Source organism: Rhinoderma darwinii, chromosome 5 (genome assembly GCF_050947455.1).
Source record: "Rhinoderma darwinii isolate aRhiDar2 chromosome 5, aRhiDar2.hap1, whole genome shotgun sequence".
NCBI lineage: Eukaryota > Metazoa > Chordata > Amphibia > Anura > Rhinodermatidae > Rhinoderma > Rhinoderma darwinii.
The window spans coordinates 300,973,271-301,000,819 of record NC_134691.1 but is presented as its reverse complement, the minus strand read 5'-3'; the positions used below and the strand labels follow the sequence as shown (position 1 = coordinate 301,000,819).

The following is a 27,549-nucleotide window of genomic DNA, read 5'->3' as shown; positions in this document are numbered from 1 at the left end:
CATTTGGAAATAACAACTGAACATTGTGATGGCAATGAGGATTGATTATTGTAATAATAATTAACAGAATCATTATCCTAATTATTATGATCTAATTGGAAAACAGAAATATAATGACAGTATACACTATACAACATCAGAAATATAATGACAGTATACACTATACAAAGTATGTACATTGTATAGTGTATACTGTCATTATATTTCTGTTTTCAAATTAGATAATAATTAGGATAATGATTCTGATAATTATGATTACAATAATCAATCCTCATTGTCATTATAGGCAGCATTTTATTTGAGGTTGGTGCACTTCTCTTTATAACCAGATGGTGGCAGCAAAGTACAATGAAGTTGACTGCAGTTTCTCGCTGCTGGAACTTCCAATGATCAGCCATAATCTGCAGCAAAATCTGCCCTGGTAAGCACCATCACAGTGGAAATAAAGTATTACATGATGGCCGTGATAGCTCCGGCTAATTGATGGAAGTCCCGAATGAAGGGCCCCATTTATCAACCCACAATGCCCTAATATCCATAGTGACACCACCACAGCAGGCCATGATTGATGATCCAGACAGGACATAAACAAGGATTTGGCAAGAAACATGAGGGAATGGTGAGGAACCCTAAAAGTAAGTATATTGACAAGTTTATTATTTTTTACCTGCCTTTATTCCCATTTTTCCTTATTCAGATATCAAATCAGAAAAAATATTAAGCAAGGAAGAGTAGCAGGGGCGTAACTAGGAAACACGGCCCCATAGCAAACTTTTGACTGTGCCCCCCTCCCCTGGGTGCCACACACAGCCCGCCCTTGTAGATAGTGCTCCTCTGTAAATAGTGCCATACAGCCCCCTCCTGTAGACAGTGCTATACAGACCCCCTGTAGAGTGCTATACAGCACCCCCTGTAGACAGGACTATACATCCTCCCCATACAGTGCCATACAGCCCCCCCTGTAGACAGGGCTATACAACCTCCCCATACAGTGCCATACAGCCCTCCCCCCCATGTAGACAGGGCTATACAGCCTCCCCATACAGTGCTATACAGCCCTCCCTGTAGACAGTGCTATATTTTCAAGTATCACAAAGGGACAATCGATGCGGCGCGCAGCAGATATTTTTTTCCTTTTAAGCAACGCCTCTAATCCCACCCAATCCCTGCCCATACACGCCCACACCGTATCATGCTCATATAGTGCCCGACACACAGTATAATGCCCCCATAGCTGCCACCACACAGTATAATGCCCCCATACAGTATAATGCACACATAGATGCCCCATACAGTATAATGCCCACACAGATGCCCCCATACTGTATAATGCCCACACAGATGCCCCCACAGTATAATGCCACCCATAGCTGCCCCCACAGTATAATGCTCCCCATAGCTGCCCCCACAGTATAATGCTCCCCATAGCTGCCCCCACAGTATAATGCCACCCATAGCTGCCCCCACATGACCTGCCTAAGTAGAGTCGTGTGTTAATGAACCTTCCCTTACCCCATCCTATCCCCCACCCCCACCTTTAGGAAAGACACGTGACACCGAGGTTGGATGTGAAATGGCCACAGCAGCCGTTTATTAATTTCACAGTTTTATAAAAACAATTTAAATCCGAAACATTCGGATAACTAGTTAGGAATCCACCAGAGAATTCCTCCTAATAATTCACATGACCCAACATGGGTCAGAATCGTAAATAACAATTTTAACGTTAACATTAACCCGAGCAGAGGAAGTCCTTGAAGCCCTTTCAGATATTCCTTTTTTAAGAACACACCGAGTTAGCCATCTGCAAACCACCAATTACCTCCAGCCGTAAACCAGCTCGGAAGCACCGTTCACCTCTGCAGATGGCTCCAACCACTAGAAGTCCACTTCAAAGGGATAACAGCCGATGAAGCCCTCAAGTGATATACCGACCACTAGAAGTCCACTTCAAAGGGATAACACCCGATGAAGCCTTCAAGTGATATACCTTCCACCAGAAGACCACTTCAAAGGGATAACACCCGATGAAGTCTTCAACCATGTACCTTTTTTGGGGGACGCATACCCCCGATGCGACCCCCCCCACCATTTTGTACTGACTGGCCTCAAGGACTCCCCCCGCCACAGCGAAACAGGCCTTGACCACCTTAAGCCTGTGAGTTCCGCCACACCACCACCGCCCTTTCTATTCCTTCTGCTATCGCCAAGCTCCAAAGATCAATGCCAACCTCGGTCAGATGAACCCCATCACTCCTCCAGAAGTTCCCCACTCCTGACTCCAAATCCCTGCTACAAAACGGAACACCGCCCGATTAACTTTAATGCGAGCCTTATTGACTCTCTCCACTGACCTAGCCAACCGCCAATGTTTCCTTGGGACTATGTCCGACCACACTATCACCAACTTGGGATAAGAAACCCACAAACACAACATATCGTGTTTGATATCCCGCACCAACTCACGAAAGGGGCGGACTCCCAAGTCATTCCCACCCACGTGCAACACTAAGACCTCCGGAACCCTATCAAGCCGGGCATATGTCTGGAATTCCGCCAACACCCTGCTCCATGACATACCTCTAAATCCCAGCCAATGCACAACCGCATCCTGTCGCGGAATGCGCAACTGGCGACCGTCCGGGCGGACGTCCGCCCTCAAAGCCCCCCAGTGCACGTAAGAATGACCCAGCAACCACACCAAACACGGAGGCGAATCTGAAACGGAAAAAACAATTAGACACCACCATATAAAACATTTCTTAAGCGTTAACAACAAACCTCATAACAAATGGGGGCGGACATAGGACTTAAATCTGTTGGACTCCCAACGACCAATGCGCCGCACCCCTTCATCATCCAACCCCCAGCGCCCCGCTTCGGTTGCTGCGCCAATCCTGAAGGAATGAGATGAATATGAGCCCGCCGCGACACCAACCGCCGTCAGACATTTTTTAAATACAGCTCAAAAACTGAAACCTGGACAAAAACGACCCGTCCACATGACGCAACAAAGGCAAATCTGGAGACCCCGCTTGCGGCTTAAAACCCTGCATGCACTCTACTGGGCACATAACCGACCCCGAGAGGGCGAACAAAACTATCAGCTTACCCTTCCCTAATTGGTCAGTTTTTGACCGACGCAACCATACCTCCAGCCGATCTGCGAATAGGCTCACCTCCCCAGATCTCAGCCCCCCTGCCTGTTTGGTACTTGGCGACACCAACTCACCTATTCTAAATGCCCCAAAGAACGCTAACGAAAAAGCTAACCGAAACAAATCCATTTCGTCTGAAGAACGACAGACCGATGCTAATGAACCGCCCAACGAGCTAAGCAAAGCAAACGACACAGGTCTTCTACTATCCGCCTCCACTCTACCTCTGCGCAACCCCTTCAAAGCCTGTAACACCAGAAATTCCTTAGATACATCCTGAAAGCCTCGCAACTTAAAACCAAACGCCACCGCAGATATGAACCGGTTCACCTTTGCCACTGAAAACCCCGCCTCCCAGGCGTCCCCTAACCAGTACAAAAGTGCCACCAACCTGTCTCTATCCGTATTGACGTCACCCAACTCTCTTACCCACTCCTCCCACTGCCTCCAACAAGCAGAATAAGCACTCCACGTCGTGCGCGCCAAAGACCTTTGTACCAGTTGTTCTACAGGACCGAGACCAGATCCCAAAGATGTTCCGGACAAGCCAAACCGAGACGTTCCGCTCCCGTTGCCAATTGCCGAAACCGGTCCCACTGCGAGCGAGAAAGAGCATCAGCGATACAATTCCGTACTCCCGGCACATGCACCGCCACCACCCACGCGTTCAACGACAAACACACCAACACTAAATGTCGCAACAATTGAACTACCGGAGGAGAGGACGCCGTGATGTTATTAATGGCCAGCACCACCCCCATGTTGTCGCAGTAAAAACGAACCTTCTTATCCCTGAGCCTGTCCCCCCAAATGGTCGCCGCCACCACGATGGGGAACAGCTCGAGCAGGGCCAGATTCCGCGTGAGTCCACTGGACACCAAACTAGCCGGCCATTGACCTGCGCACCACGGACCTCCCCCGTAAGCTCCAAAACCGCCCGCCCCAGCCGCATCCGTAAAAATATTCAAATCACTCGTATCCTGCGCTGGGGCCATCCACAGCGAGCGACCATTGTACTGGCCCAAGAAGTCATCCCAAACCTGAAGATCAGCTCGATGCTCCTCCTTGAGCCGCACAAAATGATGCGGCGCACGCACTCCCGCCGTTGCCGCCGCCAACCGTCTACCAAACACCCTCCCCATTGGCATAATCCGGCAGGCGAAATTCAACTTCCCCAGCAGCGACTGAAGCTCCCGCAGTGTCATTTTCTTCAGTCTACAAGCCCGCCGTACCTCCAGCCTCAAAGCACCCAGCTTATCCACAGGGAGACGACACTCCATTGCCACCGAATCTATTTCAATTCCCAAAAAACAAATCGTCGCTACCGGGCCCTCCGTTTTTTCTGGCGCCAAAGGGATCCCAAAATCCCTCGCCACCTTCTGTAGTGCATAAAGCAAATTACCGCAAACCAGCGAACCCCCCGGGCCAACGCACAAGAAATCATCTAAGTAATGGATCAACGAGTCGACCCCGGATACTCCCCTCGTTACCCACTCCACGAAGCTACTAAACGCATCGAAGTATGCACAAGAAAGGGAACACCCCATCGGAAGGCACCGATCCACGTAAAAAGCCCCATTCCAAAAACAACCCAACAGCCGTTGGCTTTCTGGATGAACTGGCAACAACCTGAACGCCGCCTCGATGTCGGTTTTTGCTAGCAGCGCGCCTGGACCCGCAGCCCACACTAAACCCACCGCCTTATCGAATGAGGTATAGACTACGGAGCACAACTCGTGATCAATCCCGTCATTTACCGACGAACCCTTGGGATACGATAAGTGTTGAATCAAACGAAATTTTCCGGGCTCGCGCTTAGGAACAATACCCAACGGGGACACAACTAAATCTTTTACTGGCGAATCAACAAAAGGCCCCGACATGCGACCCAACAAAACTTCTTTTAACAATTCTTCCGACACGACCTTGGCATGCAAGTAAGCCGATTTTAAATTCCTCTGCGTAACCGGAACCTCATAAGGAGGCGGAGGAATAACAAAACCAACACAAAACCCCTCGTAAAGCAACTTAGCCGCCGCCCTATCCGGATACTCATTTAGATAAGGGGCCATCTTTTCCACCCTCACCGGTGACACCCCCTTGACCAGCCGCGGAGGACTGGTTCCCTGACCTCTTTTTTCGCATACATTTTGCCGCCCCGTGTGATGCACCATTACACTCGGAACACACGTGCTTGAACTTGCACGTGGCCCCGAACTTACACTGGCCTTCATTAAATTGCCAGCAAAAACCCGCCTTTCCCCCGCCGCCTTGTCCAACCTGACTAGACTGGCCTCCTTGGCCGGCGCTCCCGGGAAAGGACTGCCTAACCGGAGCCGTAACCCGTAACCAGAGAGCAATATCCTTCTGGTCCCACCGAATCGCCGGCCGAACCGCTTTCCGCTGACGGAATTGCTCATCGTATCGCAGCCACGCCTGACCCCCATACGCCCTATGAGCTTCCCCAATGGCATCAAAATAACAAAACAACGCCGAACAATTTTCCGGCGCCTTTTCCCCTATCACACTGGCTAATATGGCGAACGCCTGCGACCAATTAACGAACGTCTGCGGGATAAGCCTATACCGCCGCCGTTCCTCCTCGTCCTTATTACTCTCGTCCCGCTTACTCTTATCCAAATAAAATTTAGCGAGCGGCAAGAGAGAAAAAATCTCAACATATTCGTCCTTCCAGATCCGCTCACGCACCTCCTGCTTTAAATGCGCCCCCAACGGACCTTCGAAACAAACCTACACCTCCCCACGAGCACGATCATCAATACGCACCCGATCGCCATCTTTTTGTGCCTCGGTCTGTACCGACACCGCGACCGCCTCTCTAACCGCCGTCACGGGCCGCGCCTGTAACAATCCCACGTCCCTGGGGCCTTCCCAAACTACCGCCGGGGACACTTCCGTGACTACCGGCGCTGCCGCCCTATCTAGGCGCCCGACCAGCTCTCTCAAGCAACCCACTAAGTCTGCCAGACCCGCGCCATCGCGCCCGCCCGCGCCACTACCGGCCACCGATGCAACGCTAGCAGCCCCCCCGCCGACACCCGACATAAAAATCGCTGGATATGACAATGATGGAGTTATACACTCACCGGGCTGCACAGGCGCTGTGTTCCCGTCAGCCGGACCATCCTGACCTCGACGATACGCGTCCAGTTCACCTTCCTCCAGCTCTTCTCTCGCAGACGACTGGCCATCCCACCGACATCTTCGGAACGGAGATGATGAAGCGCTGACCGATGGGCCGGCAACCTGCCGCCCGACCGCTGGAACCCAGACTTCCGACCGGACCTGTTGCCTCGACGTCGCTGCAGATCTAGGCGTCCGTCTTGATGATCCTGAAGAAGCCTGCCCCCTGGCCGGAACATCACCAGGTGGGGCGGCCGTACCTTGTCCTCCGAATCTTCCATCCGATGGGGGAGGGGTGACAGGGAGCCCGGCCTGCGACTCCCTGCTTACCGCCGGACCCCGTCGCGGCTTGGGATTCCTGCCAGGACGCAGGGCCTGGGAAGGGGCGGTCCTCCCAGCTGCCTGGCCTGCAGCGTCCGTGATCGGGCTCCCTCTGCGACGCCGTGTCCGCGGGACAGCCTCAGGACTGAGGCGTTCTGGAGGTCGGGACCGCCGGGAGGGACGGGTCGACCCGGCCTGTGTCGCCGTCACCCCCGGCAATGCTCTCTGCCTGCTCCGAGCAGGAGCGGTTGTTGCCGACTCCCCCCCCCCGCCGCCATAGTAATGCTAGGAAGGGGGCCGGGGGAGGGGAGCCTGTCCCCTGCAACAGACCCCGAACGCCGGGCCTGACGTGGCGAAACGGCGTCCGGGATCCTCGTTATTGCAGCCACGGTCTCTTCCAGCCATCCGGGACCGTGGTGCACAGCAGCGGCATGCAGCCGCTCTAATAATACTGCCTCCGACATGGTGAGTAGCGCGGGCAATGGGGAGCTTGTCTTTCCCTGTGTTACTCCTCCCGCTGCTTCCGGCTCAATGCCGAAAACAGCGGGAAGCTCAGAACGGCCCCCCTGACTCCTCCTTGTCCCTCCTCCAACTCCCTCCAACTCACCCTCCAACTCTCCCTCACCTATTAACCCTTTTCCTACCAGGGAGGTCATGGAGGCTTCCCCTTAAGCCCTGCAGGCTGCGTCCAGCCACTTCTGTATAATGCTCCCCATAGCTGCCCCCACAGTATAATGCTCCCCATAGCTGACCCACAGTATAATGTTCTCCATAGCTGCCCCCACACAGTATAATGCCCCCCATAGCTGCCCCCACACAGTATAATGCCCCCCATAGCTGCCCCCACACAGTATAATGCCCCCCATAGCTGTCCCACACAGTAAAATGCCCACCATAGCTGTCCCACACAGTATAATGCACCCCACAGCTGCCCCCACACAGTTGAAATACCACTCACAAATTGACCTGTGGTGTGGAAATTCTTTCCGCAGCACAGGTCAATTGTCTTTACGTAAACGCTGCTTATATGTTGTGGAATTTTCCAATTGAATTCAATGGGGATGTAAATCTGGCATCAAATAGCAGTTGTTCCGGTTTTTGGGGAGGGTTCGCAATTCAGAAAAAAAATAAAAAATTAAACTTACCTAGGAGTCTGTGTTTCACCCTCTTGGCATGACACTTCATCTCATGTGACCGCCGCTGCAGCCAATCACAGGCTGTAGCGTGGTAACATGGATAAGACGTCATCCCAGGAGGCCGGCCTTCTGGGATGATGCTTCTCTTCTGCCCACATGACCGACATCAGCAGCTTCCCAACTACAATTCCCAGGCTGCTTTACTGTCCCCACTGTCTTACGTGGCTGTCAGGGAACGATCTATAATGTCTGCAGACTAATGCTATGCTTGAGCATGCACAAGACGTATGTCATATGTATACAGGGATTTTATGTTTTGAGCATGCATGGAGCAGTGTGCACTCTGAGACTCCAGTCATATCAATCAAGATAAAGCAGAGTTATCTGCGCATGTGTGACCGCTGTAAGAAACTGGTCCATTGCAACCAGGGGTGTAGCTAAAGGTTCATGGGCCTCAATGCAAAAGTTCTTCTTGGGTCCCCCCCAACTCTTCCTCACGACTGACGGCCGCAGCTCACTCGTAACTTTCAGCTGCATCACTGGGTCTCCTAAGTGACGTATTGATGCAGTAATAGCAGCCAGGGGCGTTGTTTGGGTCTTAAAAAATAAGGGGCACAAGCCCCAGGACATATGTTGTGCCCTCCATCATACACAATGTTATGTGTGCTGCGCATACAACATTCTTGAATTATCAGTAGGAAATAGCTACACGCCTAGGTAAGCTCCCCTGGACTCACCCAGGCGCTGAAGTCCTGCCTGTTGTCTGGACTTACGATATTAGAAGCAGAGATAGCATAGACTAGCTCGTTCAGTTGTACGTATCGTTACCACCATGCATGGGTTCTGCAGCAGATTATTGGACCGCCCGACATCCCTGCCAACCTCGACAAGAGTCTCATTGCGGCGGCTAGCAGGGAGAGATGGCGCTGGACCATAGAGAGGTAAGTACGTTACATCAGGACTTCCCTTTCCAGACGAACTACATTGTTAGCAAACGTGGAAATTGGCCAATGGGTCCTGGAAAGGACATCAAGGAAAAACAAACAGCAGGCCCTTCTTTTCTGAGTGTCAAAATCCAAAATCATAATGAGGGGAGGGCCATGTTGATCTTTGTTAGGTTGCCCCGTCTACTAAGTACGCCATAGATGACGAAGATATATCTGTAATATAGAGATATTTACTAGTTTAAAGGGTCTGTTTTACTCCAAGGGCCAATAAAATAGGATGTATGATATTGATAAGAACTTGTAGAGGTTCCATAACTAAATTTAATTCAAGGTCAGAGTTACCCCGTAAAACAATATAGACACTGAGAGTGTAGAAAACGTTCCATTATTTGCAGCATTGTCACAGAGTCATTTTTTGAAGGCCTTCTTGCGTATTTCTGGAGGCAGGAGGATCTAGCATCTTGGAGCATGAAGACACTTGTGGAATGTCACCATCCTTGGAGGTTTGTTCTGTCAAGGATGATGAAATACTGGAGATGGTGCACTTAGCCTGATGATCATTGTAGTACCTCTATAGATGTCCTCTTTATTGAAAGGATGGATGGAGGTCCAGAATGAGGAGGAGATGTGGAAGGTGCTTTAGATGATGTGAAGATGGTAGTCAGTCCAGTCTTACATATCACAACTAGGGCCGGACTGATAGCCAAATAATAATTACATAGTGGAGCAGAACAGCAGGACTCACCTATCCTAGGGCTGATAAAATCCCTACAGGTTGCAACCACAATCCCTTACAACATATAGTCCCATGCATGTGCAAAACATCATTCCCCTCCCTTTAGCCACCTCCAACATACAGTTCCATGTTGAAAAAAGATCATATTAGAGAATGAAACATTTTAAAAAAGAAAAAAAACTGAACAAAACGGAAATAACGGCCATTTTAAAAAGACAAAAACACAAAGAAAAGACAAATACATAAATACACAATAGGAACCAGTCTGTGACCCCCACACATGGAAAAGTATTAGCCCAACCATGAAAATGTTACATTACATTTATTAACATAGAACTTACCGGATCTTTCTCCTATTCTCTAAATAGAGGTTTCATCTCCATGAGAATTTAAGATGCTATCGAAATTCTATTATAGATGTTATTAGAGATGGTGTTATAGATGATGGTGTTATAGATGATGGTGTTATAGATGGTATTAAACATTATGTTATTATAGATGTCATTATAGATGGTGTTAATACTGATGTTATTATAGATGTTCTAGATGTTATCATTGTTGTTCTTGTAAAGACTGCCCCTAAGTAAAAATAAATGATTTGACAAGGTGTGAGAGATTTGTCAAGGTGTGAGACATACTTATAGGCCTGATGATGTCATAATGTTAGAACTATATCATAATATCACAGGAAGCATGTGTACATGGACCACACCCAGATTCTAAATGATGTAAACACAGGAAGTGTGTACAGATGCTCCATGCCTAGATTGTAGATTATGACATCACAAGAAGTATGTTCTGATTTCATTCCAGGCAGTTATGGAGAGATGGATCCACCATATTCATAGCAGTTTTTGATACTTTCTTGTTTCTGTTCAGTGCCAGCACTATAATATAATACACACATCCAACATATAAAGTATAATGATATTCATTTCACTCAGCATTAAACTCAGCTTCAATATTTCATTTATTTTAGTATTTATTTATAAATAGAATATTTTATTGTGGTTCCCTGAAGGAGAGCAAAATAGGTTATCCCCTCTGATCCATGGAGAAGACATCAATATTTGATTGGCAGACATCTGAATCAGGACCCCCACAAATTAGCAGAATGAAGGTGCCACGTACCATTTGTTGTGTATATAGACACAGCAGCTCTTCTATATGGGTGTCTGTGCCTGATACTGCAGCTCGATCCCTCAGTCAAATATTAATAACCAATGCTGCGGATAAGCAATCACATTTATATCCTGGAAAATCCCTTTACTCCAAACATGATTATTTTTCAAGTTGCTGACGCCTGGCTGGGGATTCCGCTCAGCGGGAGGCACTGACGACGTCACTATCCATATATGGACAATGAAGTCATGGGCTCCTCCTAGAGCGCCGGAATCCCAGGCCAAAAAGTTGCAGATGCCTGGCCAGGGATTCCGCTCATAAAGTGAGGCCATGACTTCACTGCCCATATAAGGGCAGTGACATCAGGGGCATCTCCTGCAGCGGAATCCCTGGCCAGAGCATTGCCGACACCTGGCTGGGTATTCCGTTCATAGAGGGAGCCACAATGGCTCTATCTTCCGGGAGGGGGTGGGCTATCAACAGGAGGAGTACGTGGCACTACATACAGGGGGGAGTATGTGGCACTATATACAGAGGAAGTGTGTGGTATTATATTCAGGGGGAGTATATGACACTATATACAGGACGAGTATGTGGCACTATATACAGGGAGGTGTGTGGCACAATCTATAGGGGGGGGGGCATCATCTACAGGGGTGTGTGGCATCATCGACAGGGGGTGTGTCATCATCTACAGGGGGTGTGGCATCATCTACAGGGGGTGTGGCATCATCTACATGGGGTGTGTGGCATAATCTACAGGGGGTTGTGTGACATCATCTACAGGGGGTCTGTGTGGCATTGACAGGGGGGCTGTGTGGCATCATCTACAGGGGGTGTGGCATCATCTACATGGGGTGTGTGGCATAATCTACAGGGGGTTGTGTGACATAATCTACAGGGGGTCTGTGTGGCATCATCTACAGGGGGTCTGTGTGGCATCGACAGGGGGTCTGTGTGGCATCGACAGGGGCGCTGTGTGGTATCATCTACAGGGGGTGTGTGTGGCATCATCTACAAGGGGTGTGTGTGGCATCATTTACAGGGAGTCTGTGTGGCATCTACAGGGGGGCTGCGTGGCACTATCTACAGAGGGCATTGTGGTATTATCTACAGAGGGCACTGTGGCACTATCTACAGGTGGGCCACGTGGAACTATCTACAGGGAGCACTATGGCATTATCTACAAAGAGCAGCGTGTGGTACAATCTAGAGGGAACAATGTGTGGCAATATCTACAGGGAGCAGTGTGGAGCACCATCTACAAGGGGCACTGAGTGTGACACGATCTACGCTGTTTTTTTACGCTACCAGTAGTGGTGAGCCCTAGTGACCGGGGCGTATTCAGCTTGGGCCCCCCTACCCCTCCCCAACACCACAAGACAACACCTACCCGCGCCTATACCCAGCCGCCTTGCCCAACAGCCCCATGGATGCCCACAAAGTATAATGCCCCCCATAGCTGCCCCCATACAGTATAATGCTCCACGTAGCTGCCCCATACAGTATAATAGCCCCATAACTACCCTTATACAGTATAATGCCCCCCATAGCTGCCCCCCACAGTATAATGCACCCCATAGCTGCGCCCACACAGTATAATGCTCCCCATAGTTGCCCCATACAGTATAATGCCCCCCAATGCTGCCCCCATACAGTATAATGCTCCCCATAGCTCCCCTACACAGTATAATGCCCCCATTGGAGACCCCATACAGTATAATCCCCCTCATAGCTGCCCAACACAGTATAATGCCCCCCATAGCTGCCCCCATACAGTATAATGCTCCCCATAGCTGCTCCACACAGTATAATGCCGCCATAGCAGACCCCATGCAGTATAATGCCCCTCATAGCTTCCCAACACAGTATAATGCCCCCCATAGCCACCACCACACAGTATAATGTTCCCCATAGTTACCCCCATACAGTATAATACCCCCATAGATGCCCTTATACAGTATAATGCTCCTATAGCTATCCCCACACAGTATAATGCCCCCACTCAGTATAATGCCCCACCATAGCTGCCCCCCACACAGTATAATGTCCCCCATAGCTGCCCCCACACAGTATAATGCTCCCCATAGTTATCCCCATATAGTATAATGCCCCCCATAGCTGCCCCATACAGTATAATGGCAGCATAGCTGCTCCACACAGTATAATGCCTCCATTGCAGACCCCATACAGTATAATTCCCCTCATAGCTGCCCAACACAGTATAATGACCCCCGTAGCTGCTCCCCACACAGTATAATGCTTGCCATAGTTGCCCCCATACAGTATAATGCCCCCATACAGTATATTGCCCCCCATAGCTGCCCCCATACAGTATAATACCCCCATAGCTGCCCTCATACAGTATAATGCCCCCATAGCTGACGCCCACACAGTATATGCCCCCCATAGCTGCCCCCACACAGTATAATGCCTTCATAGCAGCCCCCATACAATACCATGCCCCTTATTTCTGCCCCATACAGTATAATGCCCCCATAGCTGCCCCTACACAGTATAATGCCCCCCATAGCTGCCACCATACAGTATAATGCCAATATATCAGCCCCCATACAGCATAATAGCTGTCCCCCCTACAGTGTAATGCCCCCATAGCTGCCACCATATCAGGCCCCCCATACAGTATAATGCCCCCATAGCTGCCACCATATCAGCCCCCTATACAGTATAATGCCCCCATATGTGCATAATATAAAAATAATAAAATTGCTTACCTATCCCCGTTTCCACGATGGGTGTAGGAGATCCTTCTCCTCCTTTGCCCTGTGCTGAGTGTCTCGGCGCAGACAGGCGCGATGACGTCACTAAACCACACCTGTCTGCGCCGAGCCGCTAATGGCTCACGGCAAAGTGAATGCTGGAGCAAGGAGCCGTCAGGAATCGGGGAACTCGGTGAATTGCTCGCGACCCGCCAGAGGTCTTCACAGGACCCCCCCAGGGGGACGCGACCCACAGTTTGTAATGTATTGTATCGTGCAGTCTGCAGTGGAGAGAGGAGACGGGGGGCCCGTAATTTAAAGCCCTCCCTCTCCTCCGCAAACACAGACAGTACAATACAACACACATACATTACGGGCCCCCTCTGCAGCTCACCTGCAGTCTTGCATGCTCTTCGGCATCGGCTCCTCCACACTGGCTGGAACGCTCCTCACGTGGCGTCATGGTCACATGGTACACTGAGTGTACCATGTGACCTTGACGTCTAAAGGAGTCCTACCAGTAACCAGGAAGTGCCAGCGTCACGGCACATACAGAGTTAGCATTCGTGCGCTGTGTGGCATTGAGGGACCTGTGGGCCCCCCAGGCTTAGGTGCCCAGTCGCAAGTGCAACCGCTGCATCCCCTATAGCTACTATGCCACTACCTAGTGATAAAGTGAGACATCACCTGCCTGTAAACAACGAGATAACCAGAGACATACCGGCAACCATAGTTAGGGTATGTGCACACGACATTGCAAAAAACGTCTGAAAATATGGAGCTGTTTTCAAGGAAAAACAGCGCCTGATTTTCAGACGTTTTTTTCGCTGCGTTTTCGCTGCCTTTTTTACCGCCGTTTTTGGAGCTGTTTTCATTGGAGTCTATGAGAAAATGGCTCCAAAAACGTCCCAAGAAGTGTCCTGCACTTCTTTTGACGAGGCTGTAATTTTACGAGCCGTCTTTTGACAGCGACGCGTAAAATGACAAGTCGTCGGCACAGTACATCGTAAAGCCCATTGAAAGTAATGGGCAGATGTTTGCCGACGTATTGGAGCCGTTTTTTCAGACGTAATTAGAGGCGTAAAACGCCTCCAATACCTCTGAAAATAGGTCGTGTGAACCCAGCCTTATTGTAAGCCAAACTTGGCATGGGAGGGGCCCGTTCTAACAGGCAACACGAGCCCCCTCAAGCTGCAGGCCCTGTAGCAGCCACTCTGGCTGCTACAGCGGTAGTTGCGCCACTGCCTGTGGTGTATGTTTAAAAATGTACCGACCAAAAAATATCTGCTGCCTATTTTGCGTGCGTTTACACATGCAAAAACACTCAAAAGAGCAAGCAAACGTTTTGTGGCAGCATTTTAAAGCCTACCACTGGCTTCAATGGAAAATTTGTTGAATTTTCAGAGCGGAAAATGCGCCAAAAACGAAAATGACACTTTTTTTAATGAGATATATTAAGCAATGCGATATATTAAGTTAATTGCGTTTACGTACAAAAAAATCGTTGTATGCACTAACAGCATTAAAGAGTAACCGTACTTTCTGAAAACGTTTGATATATCAGACGTTTTGATCGGTGGGGGTACTGAGACCCCCACCGATCGCTTAATCAATAGAGCAGAAACACTCAGTCCCAGAGGCATAACTTGAAGCTCCTGTGCCCCAATGCTAAATCTATAACAGGGCCCCCATCTACCATATGCCATTTATAATATTAATATAGCAGATGAGGCTTTGGGCTCCCACAGACACCAGGGCCAGTGCAACTGCTACCTATGCACCCTCTATAGCTACGCTCCTGATTGCAACTAAATGTAAAACAATCGATTCCAAGCACCTAGTATATAAATACATATATAAGATAAATTATTGAGAAATTTTAAATACTGTATATTGTGAAGTTTGATATATTTCCGTTCTCTAACATGTGAGATGACATTCTTGTGGCTGTAATAACCCTTTAATTTAACTATTTTTCCTTCATCCTTTTTTCACCAGAATATTTTGTGTTTTAATTCTATTGGTTTCTGAACAGCTATTATTTTAGCTTCTCTTCTGCCCCCCCCCCCCCCCAGTTGCTCATTTTGTGCGCTGCCATTTTTAATACACTGGGGCACAATTATGAAATGAAATGCAACAGAAAAGTGGTGTAATGAGCATTAGAAAATGGCTCAAAATTTTATAAAAATTTGAAAGAAAGATGCATAACTGCATCTTGCTGCACTTGCTGCTCAGCCTAGCAAACTTCATACATGACAAGGATGCCCGACCCTTTATATTCCTCTGTGCTACAGTGTATAATACTGAAACATGAAGCCGACTTAAGAAATACATTACAAAGGTTAATTTGAGCTAGTTTTGGTTATTTAGCGTGAAATTGTCTTACTAATAGACTTGTATGTTTAACATCAGTACATTGTTCAGCATGTTATAAGCTTGAACAATTTAAGTATAAAAACATAAGACCAAATATTCAGAACATTACATAAATATTCAGAACATTGCATTCAAATGTGTACATACATTGTATCATTGTATCAAACATAAAGCATTGACAGGATCATTTTTATACTATTGTTCTGTAAATTCTACAAATCAAAATTCCTATTTTTTAGGCCTCATGCACACGACCATAACGGGCCCATAGACTTCTGTTAGTCACGGGTACCTTCCCGTTTTCTCACGGGAAGGTGCCCGTGCCGTTAAAAAAATAGAACATGTTCTATTTTTTCATTTTACGGTCCGTGCTCCTATACTTTATAATGGGAGCACGGCTCGCAAAAGCGGCCGGCTGCCCGTGGCCGGCCGTGCCCACCCGTGCTCGTAATTACGAGTCGTAATTACGAGCACGGTCGTGTGCATGAGGCCTAAGTTTGTGGAATTTTTCACTACTTTTTTTCCCCACTATATTTTCTAACCATTGGCCTAATAGTAAACAGTATAGTAAATGTTACACAGGCAGAAGGGTCATGAACCTCAATTCCTGATTCCTCATTCCCAGGATTTATTAAATTATTCGCAGCATATGGTAAACTTCTCCAAATCTCCCATGTAGAGCACTGAGCAGTTCTTCACTCCATGCTTTTTGCTCTATACATAAAAGGTCCAGTGAAACTGCCGTTCTCATCAGCCAAATTCCTGCCGAGCAAATCTTTTGTCTGCATGTCTACAATATGTTAAAAGTCTGGGATCAGCAGTGCTAGATACAGGGAATTGTGTCTACCAAGCAAAAATGTTAAACCTTCTATAGTTGCTGTATTGTTCCATGAGGCTCGCGATATCAGCCTCTGTCTGAACTGTGATATATATTGGGGTGTCCAATTTTTCTGCCTGTCACATTTGTTGGCTCCTGCGTTGGCTTGGACAGTGTCCAGTGCAAAGATGTCTCAGTATTCTGGAAAAGTAAGTAAATGGTTTTATTTCATCTATACACACACACACATTACATGCACACATTACATACACATTACATACACACATTACATACACATTACATATACACATTACATACACATTACATACACACATTACATAATGCTTTATTTGGTTTACGGTATTTGTCAACATGCAAGTCCTACTACTACTAATACTACTAAGGTCCTACTACTACTAATACTACTAAAGTCCTACTACTACTAATACTACTAACGTCCTACTACTAATACTACTAAGGTCCTACTACTACTAATACTACTAAGGTCCTACTACTACTAATACTACTAAGGTCCTACTACTACTAATACTACTAAAGTCCTACTACTACTAATACTACTAAAGTCCTACTACTACTAATACTACTAAGGTCCTACTACTAACACTACTAAGGTCCTACTACTACTAATACTACTAAGATCCTACTACTAATACTACTAAGGTCCTGCTACTACTAATACTACTAAAGTCCTACTACTACTAATACTACTAAGGTCCTACTACTAACACTACTAAGGTCCTACTACTACTAATACTACTAAGGTCCTACTACTAATACTACTAAGGTCCTACTACTACTAATACTACTAAAGTCCTACTACTACTAATACTACTAAGGTCCTACTACTAACACTACTAAGGTCCTACTACTACTAATACTACTAAGATCCTACTACTAATACTACTAAGGTCCTGCTACTACTAATACTACTAAAGTCCTACTACTACTAATACTACTAAGGTCCTACTACTAACACTACTAAGGTCCTACTACTACTAATACTACTAAGGTCCTACTACTAATACTACTAAGGTCCTACTACTACTAATACTACTAAGGTCCTACTACTACTAATACTACTAAGGTCCTACTACTAATACTACTAAGGTCCTACTAATAATAATACTACTAAAGTCCTACTACTACTAATACTACTAAGGTCCTACTACTACTAATACTACTAAGGTCCTACTACTACTAATACTACTAAGGTCCTACTACTACTAATACTACTAAGGTCCTACTACAATACTACTAAGGTCCTACTACTAATAATACTACTAAAGTCCTACTACTACTAATACTACTAAGGTCCTACTACTACTAATACTACTAAAGTCCTACTACTACTAATACTACTAAGGTCCTACTACAATACTACTAAGGTCCTACTACTAATAATACTACTAAAGTCCTACTACTACTAATACTACTAAGGTCCTACTACTACTAATACTACTAAAGTCCTACTACTACTAATACTACTAAAGTCCTACTACTACTAATACTACTAAGGTCCTACTACTAACACTACTAAGGTCCTACTACTACTAATACTACTAAGATCCTACTACTAATACTACTAAGGTCCTGCTACTACTAATACTACTAAAGTCCTACTACTACTAATACTACTAAGGTCCTACTACTAACACTACTAAGGTCCTACTACTACTAATACTACTAAGGTCCTACTACTAATACTACTAAGGTCCTACTACTACTAATACTACTAAAGTCCTACTACTACTAATACTACTAAGGTCCTACTACTAACACTACTAAGGTCCTACTACTACTAATACTACTAAGATCCTACTACTAATACTACTAAGGTCCTGCTACTACTAATACTACTAAAGTCCTACTACTACTAATACTACTAAGGTCCTACTACTAACACTACTAAGGTCCTACTACTACTAATACTACTAAGGTCCTACTACTAATACTACTAAGGTCCTACTACTACTAATACTACTAAGGTCCTACTACTACTAATACTACTAAGGTCCTACTACTAATACTACTAAGGTCCTACTAATAATAATACTACTAAAGTCCTACTACTACTAATACTACTAAGGTCCTACTACTACTAATACTACTAAGGTCCTACTACTACTAATACTACTAAACTAGTAGCCAGCGGTTAGCTAAGTAAAGCGAGCCTAAGTATAGTGTAATGTTTCGTGGCATAAAACCTAGATACAAGTTACAGGGGATATTTGATGTCGGCATCAAAAGCTGCGTTAAATATTAGACATATAATTACATTCGATATTTTGTTTGCATTTTGACTTCATCATTTTAAACTGTAATGGACGAACATAATAGTTATAGTATATACAATTTACTGAAGGGAGCTCAATCAAACTTGGCGGAAAGGGTATACATTTATTAATACAATTTTAATTTCATGCTCATAATTTAATTCTACCGGGGAGGAAGATGATGCCATAGAAAGAACTGTTTGTCCAGTAAAATCAACGAATGATCGTCATTATAGTTTCCTTGTCGCTATACATTTAGATATGCAGATATATACAATAAAATGTATGTATACTAGTAGAATTTAAACAGACAACATTTGTTTTATCCATAGTTTATATATGAGATTCTAAAGTGTATTTTGCCCTATATCAAGCATGTGAGCTTCTGTACACTTACAAATTAGTATTAATGTCAGCATATTTGCACAGTGAGAGGTAGAAGCTGGAAGAAACTCACAGGATCAAGGAAAATATACAAATTCCATACTACCGTGAATGAAATATAAACTGATGTCCTAGAGGTAAAAGACAGCTATGCTATCTACTGGGCATTCAGTACCACTTTTGGCTAGTTGCAGATTGGCATATTGCCCCTGTATTTAACAGTCCATATTATCGACCTAACGCCTGGACGTTTGTGGTTCGACTGATAACCCTATAATGATCTAAGTTTGATTCTATAGAACAACGGGTATTATGTGAATCTGGCCTCAAAAACTAATGTCAGGTTGAACTTTTTTTTGCAATGAAAATGATCTGTGTGAGCCTTATGGTTGTTCTTTTGTGTGTGTTGTTTTTTTTTACAGTTTGTTTGTTTTACCACATTTCAAGTTTAAGGCTGGGTTCACACGACCTATTTTCAGGCGTAAACGAGGCGTATTATGCCTCGTTTTACGCCTGAAAATAGGGCTACAATACGTCGGCAAACATCTGCCCATTCATTTGAATGGGTTTGCCGACGTATTGTGCAGACGACCTGTCATTTACGCGTCGTTGTTTGACAGCTGTCAAACGACGACGCGTAAATGGACTGCCTCGGCAAAGAAGTGCAGGGCACTTCTTTGCCACGTAATTTGAGCTGTTCTTCATTGAACTCAATGAAGCACAGCTCAAGATTTACGAGCGTCTCAGACGGCTCGCAAAATGCGAGGAGGAGCATTTACGTGTGAAACGAGGCAGCTGTTAGGGTATGTTCACACGAGGGCGTCCGTAACGGCTGAAATTACGGGGATGTTTCAGCCTGAAAACATCCCCATAATTTCAGCCGTAGCGGCATGTGCAGGCGCTTGAACGCCGCGTCAATTACGGACGTAATTGGCGCTGCTATTCATTGTAGTCAATGAATAACTGCTCCAATTACGGCCAAAGAAGTGACAGGTCACTTCTTTGATGCGGGCGTCTATTTACGCGCCGTCATTTGACAGCGGCGCGTAAATTACGCCTCGTGTGAACAGACAAACGTCTGCCCATTGCTTTCAATGGGCAGATGTTTGTCAGCGATATTGAGGCGCTATTTTCGGACGTAATTCGGGGGCAAAAACGCCCGAATTACATCCGTAAATAGGCCGTGTGAACATACCCTAAAAAGTCTGTCTTTTCACACGTAAATGCCTCTCATCGTGTGAACATACCCTAAAAAGTGGCACATTATAGTGACATCTGTAAATGGTGAAGACCAAATCCCCTGCACGCAGCCATTTATTTATTTTGTGATTTAGCCATACTCCTTGTGCTTCAGATGAGTAAAATATAATGTCTTCATTGTCTACCCCTACTTGATGAAGAACTCCATACCTATATTTATGATCATACACAACTGTGTGTCCTAGTAAAAAATCAATGTTGTCCTGTTTTTGACCACCCTGTACCAGCTATGACTGTCTACACAGGTCATCCTTGGCATAACCGCACCACAGTGACAACATTTTCAAAAACACAGAATCCTTAAATTCTATGGCTAAGTAGTCATCATGTCTGTTCAAAATGGTGCACTTCATCCAATAGTAATAATACGCAACTGTCTGAGATTAATCCTTAAATTACATTTAGTAAGACACTTGTCTGCCAGCAATGGAACTAATTATGAAATAATTAGGATTATTGTATGAACATATAGAATAAAAAAAAAAACGAATCGGAGCTTTCCATTAATTGGTTATTTCCAAATTCCAGATGACCAGATTAATCCATTAGATCAGATTATTGCGCCATTTATAAAGAAGATTTACTACATTTTTCTACTCCTTCTATATGTCCAGTACAACGTAAATACATCTAATCAGGCCCATAAACCCGAGAATCATTACTAGTGAAAACAAGAAAACATTAAAGGCAATTCAATTCCGATATAAATATTCTCCAACCCATTAAGATCCATATGAGGCCACATATTTACTGCAGCAAAGGTGGCAGAAATCCGTGGTTTATCTTAGTTTTCTGCCACGGATGTGCAGTTTGATGCACCGCAGATCCACACAAGGAGTAGTCAAATTCAATCCAGCTAATACTTGTGTGAAAATCCGCCAGCTTTTCCATGTGTGGAATCCGCAGGATTAGGCAGCATGTTTACCACAATTTTCTGCACAATTTGAACGGAGTTGCAGAAAACCCATTCACATGCATAGACTGCGGTTTGTCATGGGATTTGATTGTCGCAGAATCTGTGATGAAATCCGTATAAAATCAAATACGTGTAAACATGGCCTAGTAATTCATGAGGTGTAGTATTATAGAAGGGGCAACAATGTTAAGAGCTAGAAGTTTGCTCAGTGCCATTCATACAACATTCATTACTGAATCTGTGGTTCAGCCTGTTGCATGATGGGAGTGAATTCCAGAATTTCTTTTCATATCTTCATCTAATACTTTAATGATAGTTGTCCCACGGGTAATGATATAAAAAAACATAGCAATGCAAATTCTTTTTTCAAGTAATGACTAATAATGACTATTTTCTGAGACATTATGTCTATAGAAATGTTGCAATATTTCTCCAAATGTCTTGGAACTTTCCAACATGAACTCATGAGCAGTGATGGAGAGAGACATTAGTAATACGTTATCATTTTTTTAAGATTTGAGAATATAAGTAGATACATATTTGGGGATTTTGCCTTATTTCTTGGGTAAATCGTGCAGAGACATTAAACACTTTTATTTGACAGAGGCATCTGCAAGTCATTTCTTATAAAACAAATCTTCTTTGTTCACAGATTGACTTTATATAACAATCACAATATCAGATTTCCACTAGACGAGGAGTCGGTGGCACCTTCTGCACACTGTATATGTAAGGAGATTTTTCTCTTCTCATTTTAGATCATTTTCTATGAGGGAAAATGTTTCACTGGAAGGAAACTGGAAGTCTTTGGAGACTGCGATAACTTTCAAGACAGGGGATTCATGAATCGTGTCAATTCCATCCGCGTAGAAAGTGGAGCCTGGATCTGTTATGATCATCCTGACTTTAAAGGACAGCAGTACATTCTAGAACGAGGAGAATATCCAGACTTCCATCGCTGGAATGGGCACAATGATCACATGGGATCCAGCAGACCAGTCAGAATGGTTTGTTACGTTTTTATACTTTGTATCTATTTTTTTTTTACTATTTTCTGCCCATGGTTCTAATCCAGAAATCTTCAGTCCATCTTTGGACTATGCTTGCTGTTAAAAAGAGCCGTGCCAACGATTTGGCTCCTGAAACCCACGCCATTTAGCTGTTATCGCAGGGGAAATTTTATCGAGATATACAAATGAATGGCCATGTCCACCAAAGCAGGAGCTGCTTTTATGTAAAGGCTGTCCACTATAGCTCATAGAGGGGGGTACCAAGCCGGGGAACCCCCTCTATAATATTCATATATCACCTAATAAGGTTGTCTTTAAGCATTTCTGTAAGCACTATAATAATACAGAGTCTGAGATACCTAGTCCTTCCCTTTCTTATAGAATAGGGAATAAATGGACCCATTATGGGCAGCCGTAGACTGGGAAGGGTCAGTGGCAATTGGCCCTCTATGGTAGCTTTACACCAAGTTGACAAGGTCTGTCATGTACTCTCATGTACTGTATTCTTATACTCATATTGTGTGCTTGTACATATTCAGTAAATGTTCAAACAACAATGTAGTATATATTTTAACTCCATCAATGGTGCAGAACAACGAAAATACCGGAATCACTGGTTCCGCTGTACAAAGGAGACAACCGGCGCCTGACAAAACCCATTAACTCTAATGGGTACCGCCAGGTTTCCGCCTGGGTGTCCATTGTGTTACAGGAAACAATAGTGCTATTATTTCCGGTATTTTCGGCTGGATCTGCGATGGAGCCTCCAATGCTGATGTGAACAGACCCTAATACTGTAATTTACAACTAGTGTGATACAATTTATGACACATCTTAGAAGCTTTCCAACTTGGATAGTTGATATGAGGGTATGTTCACACTCAGAATTTTCAGGTGTATTTTGGGGCATAAACACCTCGAAATACTCCCGAAAAAATATGGTAGCTAAATGCCTACAAACATTTCGTTTTTTATTGTGTCAATGGAGAAAAAGGTCCAAAAACATTTAGGGTATGTGCAGACGATGAGAGGCTTTTACGTGTGAAAAGACAGACTGTTTTCAGGAGAAAACAGCTGCCTCGTTTCAGACGTAAAAGCTCCTCCTCGCATTATGCGAGGCGTCTGTGACGCTCGTAAATCTTGAGCTGCTCTTCATTGACTTCAATGAAGAAAGGCTCAAATTACGTTGCAAAGAAGTGCCCTGCACTTCTTTGCTGAGGCAGTCAATTTACGCGTCGTCGTTTGACAGCTGTCAAACGACGACGCATAAATTACAGGTCGTCTGCACAGTACGTCGGCAAACCCATTCAAATGAATGGGCAGATGTTTGCCGACGTATTGTAGCCCTATTTTCAGGCATAAATCGAGGCATAATACGCCTCGTTTACGCCTGAAAATAGGTCGTGTGAACCCAGCCTTAGAAAAAACAGCTCAAAAAATGTTTTCAGCTTCAAAAATGGCTGAAAATCAGAGGCTGTTTTCTCTGAAGTTTTTCACTCAGCGTGTGAACATACCCATAGGGTATGTTCACACGCACAAGTAAAAACAGTTGAAAATTATGGAGCTGTTTTCAGATGTTAATCAATGAGGCTATTCACATGGGTGTATAAAAAAACGTGCATGTTTTAAAAATGCAGCAAGCACTATTTTGATCTGTATTGCGAATGGAAAACACCCATTGTAGTTTATAGAGAGTGATTAAAATACGGATGCATCCGTATGTGGTCTGTATGTGAAACATTTGTCATCCTTAAGTCAAACGTATTACATCAGTTTTTCAAAGCGGCTATCTTATGTCACTCAATTATCTTCCTAGAAGACAGCCCATCAGTAATACAGATCTGTCATACTGATGCAATACTGATGAAATACTGATGCAATATAATCCGTAATATTTTACAAATACGCTCATCTGAAAGAGGCCTTTCTCATAGTGGCCAAAACTGATGACATTTATTTATGGAATCTATATGAAAAATTGAAGCTGCAACCTAAGGCCTAGTTCACACAGAGTTTTTTTGCAGGCGATAAAATCTGCCTCAAAATTCCTTCAGGAAATTTTGATCTGCCTCCACTCTCTTTGCAGCATTTTTCGGCCATGGCCATTGAGCACCGCAGGCAAAAAACGCAGCGAAAACCACTTTCTCTGCCTCCCATTGTTGTCAATGGGATGTCAGAGACAGAAATAACTGAAGAAAGGGCACAATGCTTCTTTTTCCTGTGAGCGTTTTTTTTCCACTCGTGGGAAAAAACGCCTCTGCTTCCCATTGAAAGCAATGGGGGGCGTTTTCAGACATTTTTTGGCAAGGTTTCCGACGCGGTTTCCGTGTCTAGAATAGCGCCAAAAAACTCAGTGTGAACATACGTTTTTTTTTCCGCACAGCGTTTACACAGCGTGTGGATGAGATTTGTTCAAACTTTGCTGCTGCTGTATTGTGCTGCAGATTTTCCGCACCTAATTCCGTTGCGGAAAATCCGCAGTATTTACGCTACGTGTGAACTTACCCTTAGGCTATGTTCACACAGAGTTTTTTTGCAGGAGGAATTTCTGCCTCAAAATTCCGTTTGGAAGTTTGAGGCAGATTTTCCTTTCCCTGCACGCCGATTTTCGCAGCGTTTTTCACCCGCGGCCATTGAGCGCCACAGGCATAAAACGCCGCGACATACGCTTTCTCTGCCTCCCATTGAAGTCAATGGGAGGTCAGAGGCGTAAACGCCCGAAGATAGGGCATGACGCTTCTTTTTCCCGCGAGGCGGTTTTACTGCTCGCGGGAAAAAGACGCCTCCGCCTCCCATTGAAATCAATGAAAGGCATTTTTGGGCCGTTTTTGACGAGTTTTTTGGCGCGGTTTCCGCGGCAAAAAACTCGTTTAAAAAAACTAGCCTAAATGTTTTCTTTGCAGTGCCCAAATCTGCCTTATGCATGGTTCACCTATGGCTCAATTTGACATTTATCAGCTTTTTATGTGCAGTATGATAACTCACCGATGATTACGGTTTTAATTGCAATCTTGAAATATATTCATATGGAAATTAATTAACACTAACTAATGGATCATTAGAGTCTATGGCTCCTAAATCCTTGTTGGATGTTAGCAATAAAATAAATATGTCATGTCCACACTACATCATCCATTAAGTTATGGCCATGAAATGTTCAACTTTATGGGGCATCAGTCTTCACATTTTGCAGTTCTTATAATTAGTTGTTCCAAATCACAAACTCAGCTCTGCTACATTGGCAAAAAAAATCTGCTGTATGTATGTTTAACCAAGCTTTCCTTCTTATGTTCTAGCATGGAGAACATTACAGACTGGAGTTGTTTGAGGGATGTAACTTCACTGGTCAATGCATGGAGTTTTGTGAGGATTGTCCTTTCCTGCAAGGACGGGGCTGGAATAAGAACTGTGTAAATGCCATCAAGGTCTATGGTGATGGAGCGTAAGTATCACACTGAGAAGAGCGCAATGTAAACAGCCAAATCCACACAGATTTTGTAAACATAAATGGTGCGCTGGGCTAGAGTAGATTTTAACGTGTTCTCCATGGCCAGCAAATGTGGCTTATTGAACTGGGCAGGCAATGCTTCACAATGTCGATATATGGTGAAGTGGACCCTGCAAACATACAGTAATCTATGTAGGAATTTGTACCCCAAGAGCTTTTTGGAAATGTGGCTGGAGGAGCCTCTGTATGTGTGTACATGGAGCACGACGAATGCATAGATAGAGTTTGATCATGTATTCCTTTCCCGTGGAGGAACTCCAAGTAAAAAATCTGCCTGTGGAAAGTGGCATACCTACCAGATTGCCAGGGCAGGGGGGGATGCTTGTCATTGCATACCCTATTTGACATGAGACCATCATAGTGGCTACCGGCAGCTGCCACTAGGGGGAGCTCTCTGCAGATAGATTTATACAGGTCTTATCAAGTTCCATACTAGCTGTATAAATCAGCAGTAAGCTCCCCCTAGTGGTAGCTGCATGTAGCCAAAATTATGTAATTTATTAAGTCAGAAAAACTGTGCTCCTCTATACACCTTTATTAGAAAATGTATTAGCATACACCGGTATTCTCGTTGTTCGCTCCTATGACGGAATCTGGACGACGGAATCTGGAACGCAGATGTGAACACGACCTAACCTTTGTATGCATTAAATATGTTTTGCTAAATTGTGTACATTGGAATGGATCCCAGTTCTATAAAGTGTACCCAAATATTTGCAAGTTAGGTATCTGAATTTGTTCAATGACCCTTTTGGTGTTTGTTTTTTTAAATTCCATATTTCATTATATTTTACTTTAGCTGGGTACTGTATGAAGAACCCAACTACCGTGGACGTATGTACATTGTGGAGAGAGGAGACTTTCGCACATTCAATGAATGGCAGGCCCAGAGTGCGAATATCCAGTCCATTAGGCGAGTTGTAAACTACTTCTAAGTGCTGAATTTTAACCTCCGTGAAAGGGACAACCAAACTCTCAATACCATTTACCTCTTCTTTATGAAACATGCTCAATAAATTCTTAAACTGTGTGTGTCATCTTCATTTTTTTACTTTGATTTAATATATTCACTGGAAATATATTTCTAGCAGATTGCACTGACACCGCTGTGTTATACTTGCACATTTCCAGGACGTCTTGTCAAATTTAGAAATGTTTCACGATGACTCATTCATTGCTAAGTGGTTAGACATGGATCCCAGGCTTAAAGAGGCTCTGTCACCAGTTTTTAACTGCCCTATATCCTACCTAATCTAATAGGAGCTTTAATGTAGATAACAACAGTTTGTTTTTTTGAAAAACGTTTATTTTTGACCAAGTTATGATCATTTTTAAGTTTTATGCTAATTTGTCCTCAATGCCCAACTGGGTGTTTTTTTTACTTTTCACAAAGTGGAGGTTGTAAAGAGAAGTGTATGACGCTGACCAATCAGCATCATACACTTATCTTCATTCATGCCCAGCTTGTTTCACAGCACAGCGTGATCTCGCGAGATCACACTGTGACGTCACTTCATCCCGCAAGTCCTTCACCGGAGCCATAGAAGACTGAGCAGACATTGCCTCCAGCCGTTGCAGATTCGGATAAATGTCAGGGCACTGCTGGAGGCGGTGTCTGTTGACTCTTCCGGTGAAGGACCTGTGGGAGGAAGTCACAGCGTGATCTCGCAAGATCACGCTGTGCTGTGAAACAAGCTGGG

General features: G+C 44.8%; 1 protein-coding gene across 2 annotated transcripts; it reads left to right on the top strand.

The window, feature by feature from the left end:
• The first annotated feature begins 363 nt into the window (after positions 1 to 363).
• On the top strand, positions 364 to 26,874 carry CRYGN (crystallin gamma N). 2 transcript variants are annotated; one of them, XM_075828692.1, is made up of 4 exons: positions 364 to 635; positions 22,090 to 22,338; positions 25,638 to 25,783; positions 26,649 to 26,874. In XM_075828692.1, the coding sequence occupies exons 2-4, from the start codon at positions 22,174 to 22,176 to the stop codon at positions 26,782 to 26,784; spliced, it is 447 nt and encodes a 148-aa protein (XP_075684807.1). In that variant the 5' UTR covers positions 364 to 635; positions 22,090 to 22,173; the 3' UTR covers positions 26,785 to 26,874. The 2 variants fall into 2 exon arrangements, with proteins under 2 accessions (XP_075684807.1, XP_075684805.1); XM_075828690.1 differs by lacking the exon at positions 364 to 635 and adding an exon at positions 10,179 to 10,233.
• Positions 26,875 to 27,549: the final 675 nt, after the last annotated feature.